Source organism: Micropterus dolomieu, linkage group LG18 (genome assembly GCF_021292245.1).
Source record: "Micropterus dolomieu isolate WLL.071019.BEF.003 ecotype Adirondacks linkage group LG18, ASM2129224v1, whole genome shotgun sequence".
Classification (NCBI taxonomy): Eukaryota; Metazoa; Chordata; class Actinopteri; order Centrarchiformes; family Centrarchidae; genus Micropterus; species Micropterus dolomieu.
The window spans coordinates 15,800,686-15,815,502 of NC_060167.1; the positions used below are offsets into that span (position 1 = coordinate 15,800,686).

Genomic DNA, 14,817 nt, shown 5'->3' on the forward strand with positions numbered 1-14,817 from the left:
AAAAGAACAAAGTTTTTAAATACTTATATTCCTGCTGGAAGGTCATCTTTAAAGATACTTTTTTTAAATGTTTTAAAAAAATATTTTGTGTCAAAGTCAAACATCATGAAGCAACATTAAGCAAAACATGTTTCTGAGTGAAGGGGGACTTTTGAAAATCAGCACAAATGTATATTTTAAAGTGCTGAGTCAAGACTGAGCACTTGTAGAAAACCTTGACCTGGGAGACTGAGAATCTATTCAGCTATGCCAAGTAGGGGGTTGGACAGCTGAGGATGACCTGTCCTACTCAGGACCAGGAGCCAAAAGGGCAAAGTGCAAAATAGCAGCTGAGGAAAGCAGAGGACAGAGATCACAAGAACTGTGACACACACAGACTTACTTAAAACCACTCCAGCTCCACTCTCTCTCAGCGGGAATCATCGATTGAAGCAGTGTGTCGCACCCTGTGGACTGCTGACTGGGCCCCAAGCTAGAAGACTGTGTGAGTATTAATCTGACACAATGACAAATGTTTAGCATGGGTGTCACATCTGCCTGGTACATCTGTATCTGTCATCTACAGAAGTACAGATTAAGGTGAACTGTGACTGCTGAAATGTAAGTTTCTCAGTTTCAGTGAGAAGTGTAACAAAAGTTGCCTACTCATACATCAGTGTTGAAAAGAAATCATGACCAGGTTAAGTATTCGTTCTGAAGGGAAGTTGTTATTTAATCAACGGACATTTGTGAACAATATACAATAATGCTAAACAGGGATTTTCTGTCTCTTTTAACTGCTCGTAGGTGATGACACTGACATTATGGTTTTCCAACTGGTCCAATAAGATTGATTCAATAATATTATAGGCCTCAAAAAATGTATTCTCAGTTTGACTAAGGCAATTTGGTGCAGTTATTACTTGGTGTCCTTGAAATAAGTTGATTCATTATTTCATTAATTCCCATTACAAATAGCAACCGCGTGTAAATGAGAACTTTTATCTAACGATTAAATTGTTGAGAGGAAAGTTAGACAGGCTGCGAGTGACTAAGCATGATCCCTCACCGTCAGCTTACCCGAAGCATGCAAAGGAAAAAAGTTGATCTACTCAAAAACATGTTTTTACTTCATCTATTTCTCTGCCGTTTCATCATCCAAAACCACAGGATGTATACTCTGGATATCTGTGCAAACCTTATCTGCTGTATTGACATTTCTCTTGAGGAGTGATCAAATAGCATGGATTAGAAAATGAGGTCACTCTGTGTCGTTTACCCCTCCTTGGAAGTATATTCTACACAACCTCTACGTCAGTCTTATCTATGGTGTGTGAACTTCCACAGGGGACAGTTAGACAGGCTTTATCTTTTCTTTACAGTGTTTAGCTTGAGCTACAATGGCCAGTGATAAGACTCTTATTATGGAGAAGCACTGTAGGTAACTACCATACAAAACCCCTGACCTGTATATGTTTCTGCATTCAGACCAGGAGTCTGTGCACCCTTGGAATTTACACAAGTAAACTCACCTCCTTGGGACTGAGGACTCAGGAATATTAATGCTTTTTAGCATGAGGCAACCTGCCAGCAATGGGCCTGTGACCTCATTTAATCTCTCAATTTATAGTTGAAGATTCTCAAGTCTACATTGTCGAATCTCAAGAAAGGATAAACTCAAAGTGAATCACATAGAGTAAAAACTTTTGCTGCTCTGCCCTCTATGAGTTGAAAGTTTTGAGCATGTGACAGTGCCCAGTGACATCACAGCACTTTAAGGGGCAAAAAAGGGAGCTGTTTTCACTGACTGGGGTGATTCAGTCCACAAAGGGCAATGCACCAGGATATTTCAGCTCTAAGTGCTCTAGTATGGATTTTCCTCAGGAGCTGAGCCCGTGCATCCAAATTGTTTTGATAAAGGTCAACTGCTATTAGTTTTTAATTTCCATAATTTATCCTCAGGGAAGCAACCGTGTGTGTGAGTGTGAGACCAACTACAACTTTGAAATACACAGGATTGTCCACCTAAATCCTAGCAGATATTCCTAAGCGGTGAACCAGCGGTAACCATGACGACTGCTGAGCCACCTAACAGACTGTTGCACCGAAAAATCAAGGCCCAGTCGAAGTGCATTGAGTCAGATGAAATCTCCAGTCATGGTACGGACAATATATTTACATGCTGATCCTTTTATAGAGAATCTATTCATTTGTGTTATTATTTGTGTTATGTAATTGCATCATTGCATTGTTTGCAAACAGAAATAAATTTCAATATATACAGTATATGTTTTGGAAAGGTGAGAGCAAGAAAAACAAGCGCATTTATTGTAGAATTCCACAGTCCTACAGATTACATACTTTTCAATATGTTTGGGGATTTCTGCAGTTCTTAAAAAGCCCACTGCACCAAGTTTAGAATTTCTTAAGTTGCTATATTTAGGATTAATGCAGAAATATGTGCAGACTGTGGGATTCCCATTTATCTCTTTAGTTTTCTCTCCTTAGTTTTGCACTGAATCTTAATTAACGTGCAATATGTACAGTATATTGCACTGGTTTATAATCTCATGCAACTGATGTTCTTCTCTCTGCAGTTGGTGGCCAAAATAATGTAGAGGAAGACTATCTAAGACACTGGCAGAAACATGCACAGGTAACCCATAACCCCACTCTAAGCCAGTATCTCAACCAACACAACACTCCCTCAATTATGCTGTCCCTCCTCTGTCTTACTCATTTGGAAAGAGATCATCCAGACGCTAAGGCCATGCATCTGAGTAAACAGGATACAGGGCATTTTATGTGTGCAAAATATGGGATGCAACTTGTACTGTACTGTAGAATTAGAGAGTAGGCTATAAGTTGAGAAAGCTAAAACAAAATTTCCTGTGTGTCCTCCTGTAGAAGGTGAAAGTGAAAGTCCTGGAGCAGGTCCAGGATCAGCTCAGCGATATACTAGACAAAGCTCTGACTGAGTCCGTCCCACCTTTCACCCAAATCCAGCCAGTTAATGGAAAGATGACACAAAAACCCTCATCCAGGTGAGGAGGAGGAGGAAGAGCCAACTTCTAGTGCACAAAGTATTCCTAATTGATCTAGGAGATTTATTTATCTTCTCATTAACTGCAGTAAAATGTGTTTGTGTGTCCCTTTTTTCTGTTGTTTGTTTTAGATCTCAGAGAATGGATGACGGCAAAGTGTTTATGGACAGGCCATCGATGTTGGAGTAAGTATAAAAGATTGGCAGCCTATTTCTAACTTAGAGAACACAAACATAACAAGTGTGAATTTCAATATAGGAATGCAACTGATGATTCTTCTCATTACACAGTATGTCTGCAGATAATGTTCTTGATTAATTGTTTGGCCCATAAAATGTCAGAAAATACCGAGAAAGACCCATGAAAGATTTTCTGAAGCCCAAAGCCACAACGTCAAATGTCTTCTTTAGTCTGACCAACAGTCCAAAACCAAAATATATTCAATTCACGATCACATAAGACAAATAAAAGTAGCAAATGTTTTTTACTTATCTTGCCTTCATCGGGGTGGTGTCTTTACAAAATATGATTTTCAAAAACAGTATTTAAACTTAAATTAAACCCCTCTTGTATGTTGTGTATTTATTGGAATTCAGATTTCTCTTAATCTGAATCTAAAGAGATCAGTGGTTATGTGGTCTGCATACAGTATACATCAATAAGTATATAATATAGTGTATAATAATTCCATGTTATACAAATACAGATCATACATATTGTCCCGCTGACATGTTTGCATGTTTTATAGATGATTACATTCATTCAGCACAGAAGATATACGCAAGAACACAACATAGAGCTATTTTAATGAATGATGTTTAAGTTTCTCTTTTCCTCCTCTTCATCAGTGAACTGTTTGAGATCAGCCACATCAGGACGATCTACCACATGTTCATAGCCATACTCCTCATCTTCTGTATGAGCACGCTGGCTGTCGACTACATCGACCAGGGCAGGTCTGTGTGGCATGTGCATGTATGTGTGTTTGTGACATTGGCATGTCTCAAACTCCAAGACACCGAACTAAATCTAATTACCCTGAAGCCTTTTTAAAACTTCTTACTGACTTCTTATGTTCTTTTACTCCCTATTGTGCCCTCCCTCCTCCCCTCCCTGCTCGTCTGGCAGCAGAAAGATAGAGCAATCAATTCCTCTGAGTATTTCTGCTGTTGCTTTGGGCAGCTCAGTAATGATGTGGTTGCTAGTTGCAGACACAGGGTTATGAGTTCAATTCTTACTGGAAGCAAATGCCAGCGGGCGACTGTTCAATGTGTGCAAATTAATCAATACCTCCACCTTCAGTTAATATTGATTATAATATGGGTAAATTGAAATAAAAAATACCAATATTTCACTCGCAAATGGGCATGTTGAATTAAACAAATCTTTTGACATCAATCTATGAATTATCTTTATTATCACCATAGGATTGTTTTCAGATGGGAAAATATTCAATTCATTTAACTATGGCTGCCATTTATTAAAGCCAGTCATGCTTTAATGTTATTCAAAACCCTGTTTAAAGCAAAAACAGACCACAGTGGCTAATAGAGTGCTTCACTTAAATGTCCTTCATGTCAACTTAATTTTTGCAATTATTTATTTGGAAATTTAATCAACCTGCCTTAGGAAGTACAATCAGCCTTTAATTCTGTTCTTGATAATAATTTTCCCATTTTCTTAGTGTAATGATAGTAATATGTGTGTTTTTTTGGTTTTTTTTGCAATCTCAGGTTGGTCTTGGAGTTCGACCTGCTGTTCTTCGCCTTTGGGAAGCCGGGGACTGTCACCTGGGCCTGGGTTGTGATGTTTGCCTACACCCTGTTTGTTCCTTACTACACCCTGGTGTTTTGGGGATCTTTGTACCACAGCTTCCCCTCTAAGTTGGGGCTTTCTCTTGTCACGGGCTTGGTCCTTTCCGCAGTGCAGACCTTTATACTGGGACTATTCCCCATCTACACCGTTGTGCACTACCAGCTCCCACCGGCCTCACGGTTCATTGTGATACTTGAGCAGGTGAGTGTGTGTGTGTGTGTTTAAGGAATAAATCATTTTGTTGGGTGCATAGATAGAAGAGTTTGGTGAATATCAACTAGCTTATGACGCCAGCAGATGAATGATGGGAGGTGCTCACTTCCTACTGTAAAATTAATAAGAACAGGGTGCAAAAGTTTTGGACTGCCTCAAGCCATATTGAGTGAAAATTCCATAGAGCCTTATTGATTTATCTGCCAGTTTTTGCTTATACGTATTGGGATATACTGTATGTTCGCCGATTCTTAACGAGGAAAAGCAGATATGAGGATATATATTTGGAGTAAATATGAAACCATGTCTCCATTACAGTCTGAAATATTGATATAGGTATTGGCCTCAAAAATCCAGTATTAGTTGATATATAATCGTACTAAACATAAAAAATATGTACGGGTGAGCAGATTACACAGTTCCCTTCGTGTAAGACATCACCTCAGGGAATAGAATAATAGACATGAACAAGAGGCATGAATAGGCTATGCATAAAGCATAAAGTTCAATCTTGCTATTTCTGAGACTTTTGGCAAACAGTATAGGTCTAAATGTAATTGTCTTTTATACTCATGAATACAGACAACACCTTGAATCTTTCAGCTACACCACTTCGTGAGAAAAAGTGTTTTGGAGTACAGTCATGCCACACAGTAAACAGGAGAGCAATTAGGCTGACAGAGGCAACATATCTTTTTTTTTTTATTTCTCCAAACTCTACTACCTTCATATTAAAGATGTGATATGTTGTTATGATGTTATTTAGATGTATGTAACAAATGGCACAATGGAACATTATTTATTCTATCTACTTGCCACCTCCATCTGCTGAAGGAACTTATACCCCTTAAAGTCATTATAGAATCAGAAATAGCTGTTAACACACTATGATTAGAGCTATGCAAGACCAGTAAGCTCGGTATTGCTCTTGTAATATCAAGCTTACCGAGCTACCGACACATGGTAAAGGTCTCGTAACTGTAGTACACTTGTATGAATGTGCTAAGATGTTACTAGTCAGCTGGAAGGCAAATAATGAAGCATTAATAAGTCAATGTCCGTTTTTTACAGTTCCAAATAGCATCACTCTTCTTTTAATGACTTCTGCAGTAAGATTAAAGTGTTTTTATTGCAATAAAACTAATAAAATAAATGCCAAGTATATAAACTCTTATTAGAAATGACCTGTGCTAGAAATATCCTGAAATATTTTCATTGGCAATCCAAATTTTAAATGCAGGCCTTCATTGCCATCAGCAGGAACACTGCGATAAGAAAAGCCTGCTGGCCAGAGATGGGAGCCTTACAGCTGGAAAGGCACTAAAAGATAGTGGATCTAAGTGTAGCCAACATTTAAACATTATGAACCCATACTGTAATACCTCCTCATCCTCTTTATTACACCGGCCTCCCAAAACCGTCTTACTGCTAAGATCATTTCAGCTCCATTTGATGGAGTGAGATAATCCCAGTGCTTAGATGCTTTTGGGAAACCCAGTCCTGATCCTTATCTGACCTGGGTCCAATCAGTCTATTTTTAATTCTGATCCTGTTCATTCAATATACAAACTGTATTATATTGATTTTTGATTAATTTAGTGGTTCCCTGTAATAGATTCCCTGTTACAGATTGGCGACATATGTCTAAACTTGTCATGGCTAGTGCAAGCGCAGGGATATACGGGATTAGACCCAAAAGCACAAGCCAGAGGTAGAGCTAGTGCAGTTCAATGGTTTTATTTACACATAAAATACAGTTTATGGGATGGTGAGGCAGGCCAAAACAGACAAATCCAACAAGGAGCAGTGGCAAACCCAAAGTCCAACTAATCAAGAAGAAGGGCAGGCACGTACAGGTCACTGGGTTCCTGGTTACGTACTGCAGGGCTGACAAGGGAGAATGAAAACAGGAGCAGGGAAGGTCAGGTAACTGCAGGGCTCATAGGAGAAGTGGGAACTGGCCTGTAAATGGGTGGGACTGTCAGGTGATGTGGAAAGGAGATAAAGTCCAAGGGCATCTGGTGGACGGATAGAAAATGGCAATGAAAGGGGCTGAAGAGGAGGGACAGAGAGACAGACTGTGGCAGAGCTGCAGTTTATGATGAGCTCAAAACGATAAACAACTTCTCCAATTGTGCTTCTGTCTGCCCTGTCTTGCTATATCACTCCCTTTTGTTGTTCTTCCTCCTGATTAATTACAGAAGTGAACAAACAACTAAACAATACATCACTATGTCAATATGTTCTAACACAGACACATGAGACGCTTTGTCAATTCATGCAATAAAGACAGACAATGTAGAAGCTGTTATTGATACATTGTGCTTCACTTCACATAATAACTGTATCAATTTTCCTCAGATTCGATTCCTGATGAAAAGCTACTCTCTAATAAGAGAAACTGCTCCTGTTATTATGAAGAATACACCAAAGGAAGGTACTGTACTGTATCGTATTGATGTCAGGTGTATTTACGCCTCAAGCAGTGTAATTACTCACACTGACACTGCCAGACACCAGAGAAAAATGACTAAAAGAGAGCTCAGCAGGCTACCACTAAATGATTCAAGTTGAAGTTAGACCTAACAATGAATACACCCACAAACAATATTTAAGCTCAAGTATGTGCATCCCCATGAGATCCTACTGTAAAAGTCTGTCAGTGCTGCAGGATGTGTCTCCTTTGACAATAAACTTATAGTACTAAGCATGAAAACTTATTCGCTGCAGTAAAATGCCTCCAAGCAAAAACTATTAAGTGTATAAAATGATATAAAAGAAAAAAGAAAATTGGCTTTATAGAAGTGTCCGTGGTCTGAATGTGGTTTTGACAGAAAATAAGTTCCTTGCTTAACACAGATTTATGATTCTGTTAAATGTGATTTTCGCAAAACCTACCATTTTTAAATGTCATTATTATTAGTGTAAAGTAGAAGCTTGACTAAAGTACAGCTAATAATTCAGTAAAAGAGATTGGAGGCTTTGAGGCAGACAATTTAACGTAATGGCTTAACGATTTGTGATAAACTCACTGTCGTTTAATTTTAAAGACAGCCATTTGCTTCCTGGTCTCTACATTAAGGCGTTTGAATTCACAGATGGAACCGTTAATGGCTTGTATTATGCAACATAATGAAACAAGAAAAATTAAATGAGAAGTTTATGTCTGAACCACAGACCTTAAATCAGCTATTTTTAACCTTTAAGGCAACTTGTGATGGCTGAAAGCTATTTCAGTGCCAGATTTAAGGACTCAAAACTGGATGATGGTCATACATACTGAACTGTCTGTCTGAATGGGCTTTTCAGGAGAAAGTCCCAGATTCCCGACATTTTCCAGCTATGTCTACTTCCTCTTCTGTCCAACACTCATTTACAGGGAATCATATCCTCGGTAAGACTTTATTGTCCCTTTCACTTTGCTGCCTTTCACTCATCCTTTGTTCTCTTATTTTAATTGGTAGTGGTAAGTGCTACTAACATGTATCAGAGTGGACATCACGTTAACTTTGTGCCACAAACTAGATGAAATGTTGTAGCATTTTGCATTCATTGCAGCTCCAGAATCTATCTCAGCAAATAAAATTAAAAAATTTATTGAAAATAATTTGTCTAAGGCATCCTCCAGGGGAAGATGCAGTTAAAAGGAAATCAAATGTTTACGTTAGCTTGGCCACACAACATGTATAAATGCACACAAAGCACAATTCACAGCATACATTTGTGAATTAGTGACATACCCTGTCTGTTCTTCGCAGGAATTCCCACATAAGATGGAAGTATGTTGGCGTCACACTTGGTATGGTAAGATGAAGCTATTCCTTTATTTGGGCTGTTGAGAGCTCATTTTCATTTTCACACGTATCACCTTTTAGTTAAGTATGTAATAGAATATACTAAGAAAGCCTATGTGTGGTCAGTGACCTAGAATAGATCTGACCTAGAAGTTGCTCGTAGTACTTGTGTATAGTGTGACAAGGTGAAGCAATCATAAACTACAGGCGCTTAATAGCTTTAATCTTTGATATCTTATATTACGCCACTATCTTCAAGAGTGCACTATATATTATTTCCTTTCTCAGGTTCCCATTAACTTTTTAAAATACATTTTAATGCTTAATTTGCAGATCTTGGGATGCCTTTTTTATGGCTACTTCATCCTGGTCCGCCTTTGTGTGCCCAATGCGACCAATCAGCCTTTCAGTAAACGAACAATGGTTCTGGCTGTGTTCAACTCAATATTACCAGGTACTGTACTTTCTACTCTCTACCTACATGGAGCTTGTTTTTTGGACAGTTTTTCTGGCAATATTAGAAGGAAGTTATGTGTAAAAACAAGCATAAATTAAAGTTCATCTGTGACTAGTCATCTGTACATTACTTCTGCTTCAAACCTCTATTACTTCTTACCTGGATGAGTCAGCACTGGTTAATATATCACTTTACATGGACATAGAGGAAATGTCTCTAGTGTTTTAAGTCAGTGATAAGATTAAAGATGCTATCACGTACAGGTAATCAAAGACATATTTATTACTCTCTTTAAGTGAATAGCTTTATGAGTAAGTGCTGATATAAAAGCATCAGTGTCAAGTTACAGTTCTTATGAGAAAGCTGGGAGCAATGCCCAAAATAAAAGTGTTCCTCATAAACCAATCTCTCTCTCTGTCTCTCTCTGTGTCTGTCTGTCTCAGGTATAATGCTCCTTCTGTTGTGCTTCTTTGCCTTCCTGCACTGCTGGCTCAACCTCTTCGCAGAGCTGCTGTGTTTTGCTGACAGAATGTTCTACAAGGTGTGTGGTATGGCTGATTTAGTGTGGCATCACCTCTCCTGTGAACACTTTATTTTCAGAAATGCTTGCTTTTCCATATGGGAAAATGAATGACAACTGAAATTACAGCAGTGTGGCCTGATGGTCCCAAAACAGTTTAACATTCCCATCATTATGATCTGTTGATACAGTTTGTTCTTGAAGAAGAGACAAAACCAAGGCTGAAAAGACCCATTTGCTCTTGCTCTTGGCCACTTAGTCTCCGATTTTGTTCTCATGTTACTAAATTCAAATTGGCAGACTAATTTAAGTATAATTGTGAGGTAGCGGACCAATTCTTACTTGGGGGGTGATGTGGTACGCTGTTCTAATTAAATAAAAATCTGTTTGGCGTCTGAAATGCCATATTATGTGTCATGATGTTGTGTGCAAACCAAAACTCTATTATATAAAATAAATACTATTTTTAAAATTAACTTTTATTACTTTTTGTCACACACATCGATCAACATTACTGTAATTGTTCCAGTGTTAGCAAAAAGGCTAGTTTTCAAATGTTGTTCTTTGGCCAAATGTAACTAAAAGAACTATGAATTATTTGACAAGTGATCCTTCTCCGTTCTGTTTTTATTTTTATCCACACACTCATTTTTCTACCTTGTGTTGATGTTCTAGGACTGGTGGAACTCCACATCTTTCACCAACTATTATCGTACCTGGAACATAGTGGTTCATGACTGGCTCTTTTACTACGGATACAGAGACTTCCTCTGGGTGAGCTGAGTGCCACTACGGCAAATATAAATAATATTAAACACAATGTCACGTCCCATTGGGTCTGTTTTTCCAAGGCAGCGTGTCACATGATGAAGTGCATATAGTAGCTTGACATTATTCCTGTAATTCTAGTGAGACAAATTCCCCACTGAACCAGCCTAAACCCTGAACTTTGAGCCAAAACCCTCTCTCTGTTCTTTCTCTGATCCCTGCAGCTGTCGAAAAGGAAATTCCGAACAGCTGCCATGGTCTCCGTGTTCATCGTCTCTGCTGTCGTCCACGAGTACGCCTTGTCAATGGGCTTCGGCTTCTTTTATCCAGTCATGTTCTGTCTCTTTGCCATCTTTGGAGGTGAGCGTTGTACTCATTATTCAGGGAACAATCTTAACAATGATATAAATAGAAATGGCTGGTATCTGGTGCTCTGACCTGCCTGTTGAAAAATGTACTAGCCTTTCAAATAAGGAAGGAAAAAAAACATAGAACAAGATGGAGAAAGAAAAAGAGAGAGAACCATTTCTTGCCAACCTCATTACCGTTGCTGTAGTTGAAACATTGTCTCTCAATTGTCTGTGCATAGCTTGTTAAAAATATGTAAATGCCCCTTTCTACATTCTGGGCTGTGCCTTCAAGCCTTTAGAGTTAAAATCTGTAATTATTCCCTCTAACACACATTTAGTAGCTGTTTTCAGAGGACGACTCATCATTTTTACAGAAAGTACATTGGTACTTTATGTCCTTTTCCTCTCAGACTCACTAGGTAGTCATCTCAAAACATTTGTTTTTTACCTTTCATGCTCTGTTTACTGTTACTGTTCCTGTCCTTACTAGCGGCCTCACAGCTCAGCAATTACACAAATGATCTGTCACTGTTTAACTACAGAAATGCCTTGAAACAACCCCCTCCCCCAGCAAAATCAACAACAACATTTTCTCTTGTGCTCCTCTCTTAGTGGTGTTCAACTTTACCATGAACGACAAGCGACAGAGCCCTGTGTTCAACGTCATCATGTGGGCGTGTCTCTTTCTCGGTCAGGGCGTCCAGGTGTGTCTGTACTGTCAGGAGTGGTACGCCCAGATACAATGCCCTCGGACAGGGGTAAGTACTCCACCTACATGTACATTGTTAGTACAGGAAGGCCTGAAAGGAGCAATGCCATGATCAGACTTTAATTAGATTTAATTAATTTCATCATATCTGGATGATTCTACTCTTAAATGCAGATTGTGCTACAGCTTCTTTGTAGGTTTACACATGTCCAGTGGGGCAAGACACACATCATTATATTTTATAGCTGCTAAAAAAGAGGGTTAAAAGAAACTTGTTTCTGTCAGATTTCAATAAACTTTAGTTTTCTTGGCTCCATCTGCAACAGAAGCAGGGATTTGTCTGAAATAAAATCAATAAAACCTGACAGGAAATTTATGACCCTTTTGTTCAGCAGAAAATATGAAGATGTAACTTCATTGTGAGATTCTTCTGAGATTTATTATGGTGTTTAATGGCTTGAAGAATTATTCTACTGGATTGTGTTCAAGCCCAGCAAGATATTGCATAATAGACATTGCAGCAGACATATAAACAGATACCATGTGACTGCATGTGTGAGGATTTTAAAAGAAGTTTGTTTGTACAATGACATCATTAGACAGTACTTTAACCCCAGTTTCTGAGATGCTGAAATAGAGAATAGGCAAGTAAATTTACTTAAAATATAATAACATTATGACTAATAGACTAGAAAAAACTACATTACATGATTAATACTTGAGTACTTTAATGTTGGACGTCATACAGACGTCAGTAACCAGATGAATCTGTCTAACTCCTTCCACTGTTTTCATCATCGTCTGGCTTGGTCGCCTGTTCTTATCTCTAGTCACTCATGAGCATCTGTTACCACACAGACTGCATGCATACGTGTAGATACACATATAATGTGCATAAACTTGTTCTCAAAGCAATAACCCACCCACACTCACACACATAAGCCCACATAGGAGAGCCACTTGTGTTGAGTAACTGTCGTTTGTAAAAAGATGACATATTTAACCCTTAAAAAGCTCAAGCGTTTGATGAAGTCGCAGATGTGAAGGATTTGCATGACAGATGGGCGCAGATGTACTTAACATACTTATTCCACTATGAACTACTGCATCTCTGTGTATCCTCCAAAGCCAGTGGCGTCATTCACACACACAATGGCTTAACACAGATAACTGCTGTCTAAAAACAGAAGTGACGTTCAGAAAATGAGATTATTATGTGATAATGAATTGGCGTTAAATCATACAGATAAAAATGCATGAAAGGATTGCAGATGTTACTAGAAGGAGGAGGGGGAGCACTGTATGAAAATTCAAAACAAGTTTTCTACTTTTCTCAACAGAATACTTTCTTGGAGTTGGTGACACCTCGATCGTGGTCCTGCATAACATAAAAGAGAACAAGGAAGGACAACTTGAAAGACATGTAAATATATAAGGTTTTCTGGTCTTAGTGTGTAAAGGGTCAAGGTGTGACTGTCATGTTTACCTTTATGTTGTTGGTGTGGTGTCCATCTGAATTATTGAAAGTTTTTATTTTTATTGGTAGTATTAAATACTGTGTAATAATAGGCTGTGTTTTTTGCTGCAGATAGTATACTGTAAGCAACATGTTAATCGACAACACTTAGCTTCTTTATTGACAAAGTCTTTATCGAGTGCAAAGTTTTGAAAAAAAGTGTCCATGTTTTTGTGTACAGAGTAAACAAACGAGATACAACATGTTAATCAATGAGCTGGTAGGCAGATTCTTGACCTTTGGACAGAGCCAGGCTAGCTCTGTTGCCAGTCTTTATGCTAAGCTCAGTCATATACAAAATAATCTACAGGGGGAAAATATGTACTGTATATATTTTTCACAAGTCATAATTTCCTTACCTTCCCAAATGTTATTCTTTAAATTATTTAATGTATTTAATATTACAATAATAAGCCCACATGAACTATACATATACAATAACACAATAATTTATTTTAGACTCTGGGAACAAAATGTGTAATTGCGTTTTTATTTCTGCTATATTTATAGTAAAGCTAGACATGGTTACAAAACCTGAAAAAGGTGTTTCTTATCGTGTCGTAGCAGCCTTGTGTCTTTTGCCTTCTGTTAGTCGTAGAAATTGTTGCACAGAAGACAGGTCAGTGACAACTTTGAGCAGGTTTTTCCACATTGAGGACACCTGGCCTGCAGTGTGTGTGTGTGTGTTGCATGTTTAATCCTGCCTTGGTTGACATTCAGCTGGCACAGATTGGTTGGGAGAGCAGGTACATTAACCAACCAACCACAGGCAGCTCAGCGTCTTATCAAAGCCTCTGTTTGTCTGCCTGCCATGTCCCTCTGAAGTCATACAGGAAGAAGAGGATTAACATTGGTACAGCATTTGCATTAGTGATGTAATGCTCTGTAAACTGATATACTGTAATACCAGAGGCACATCAGGACTGGTAGTTTTAGAGGCAGTGTTAACACAACATCAATTGTGTCTACTTTTGACAGTTCATCAAATGTTATGCTTGAAAATAAAATCTGTTTGAAAATTTAAAACATCTGTTTCTGTTCTTATTTTAATTTGACATTTTGTGTGACATCAATTTTGTTTCTCTAGCTTTCTTTTAACTTATACATAAAAGGAGCTGTCACATATTTTATTTCTTTGACAGATGCAGCTATCCATGTGTGCCGTTAATGAGCCAACCTCTTCCTCAACTCCACATTGCTGAAACAATTTGAAACGACATCTTTGCTGGATGAAAACAAAGGAGGGAAAGAAAACTTGCAGAAATATTTAGCTGCTAAATGTTTGTGTTCACCAGCTAGTCACCAACTTTTGGGTGTGTTTGGTGTTCATGTCTGTAACTCTACTATGTCAACATGCTACTATTTTGGCCAGGTCTCTCTTGAAAAAGAGGTTTTAATCTGGAAATAAAGTTAATGAGAGCAGTAAGAGTGAACCAAAATACTGAGCTGAACCATACCATAACACGAGTCTGGAGAGCTGAGGAAAACTGCATAGTCATGTGATAACTATCAGTGGGTTTGTCACTAAGAGTGAACCCTTTCACTTTATACAGTCATCTGATCCATAGTTACTATACAAATATTGATTATTGCAGATTTGATTCAGCTTTGCAAATGTTTTATTGATCTGCTGTTTTGAAATGGAAGCGAAC

The 14,817-nt window shown here is 38.3% G+C and overlaps 1 protein-coding gene across 1 annotated transcript; it reads left to right on the plus strand.

Annotated features, from left to right (window-relative positions):
• The first annotated feature begins 14 nt into the window (after positions 1-14).
• soat2 (sterol O-acyltransferase 2) lies at positions 15-14,185 on the plus strand. The gene is made up of 16 exons (XM_046076596.1): positions 15-484; positions 1,942-2,139; positions 2,577-2,635; positions 2,887-3,023; positions 3,155-3,208; positions 3,872-3,979; positions 4,757-5,039; positions 7,413-7,488; positions 8,361-8,445; positions 8,810-8,855; positions 9,179-9,299; positions 9,746-9,843; positions 10,498-10,596; positions 10,815-10,950; positions 11,553-11,698; positions 12,990-14,185. The coding sequence occupies exons 2-16, from the start codon at positions 2,049-2,051 to the stop codon at positions 13,038-13,040; spliced, it is 1,590 nt and encodes a 529-aa protein (XP_045932552.1). The 5' UTR covers positions 15-484; positions 1,942-2,048; the 3' UTR covers positions 13,041-14,185.
• The last annotated feature ends 632 nt before the right edge of the window (positions 14,186-14,817 follow it).

Bases quoted from the DNA above. Each gene is read 5' to 3' on its own strand.
- soat2 (XM_046076596.1), top strand. From the start codon at position 2,049: ATGACGACTGCTGAGCCACCTAACAGACTGTTGCACCGAAAAATCAAG. The intron at 2,636-2,886 runs GTAACCCATAAC...GTCCTCCTGTAG, and splicing joins ACTGGCAGAAACATGCACAG to AAGGTGAAAGTGAAAGTCCT. The intron at 5,040-7,412 runs GTGAGTGTGTGT...AATTTTCCTCAG, and splicing joins TCATTGTGATACTTGAGCAG to ATTCGATTCCTGATGAAAAG.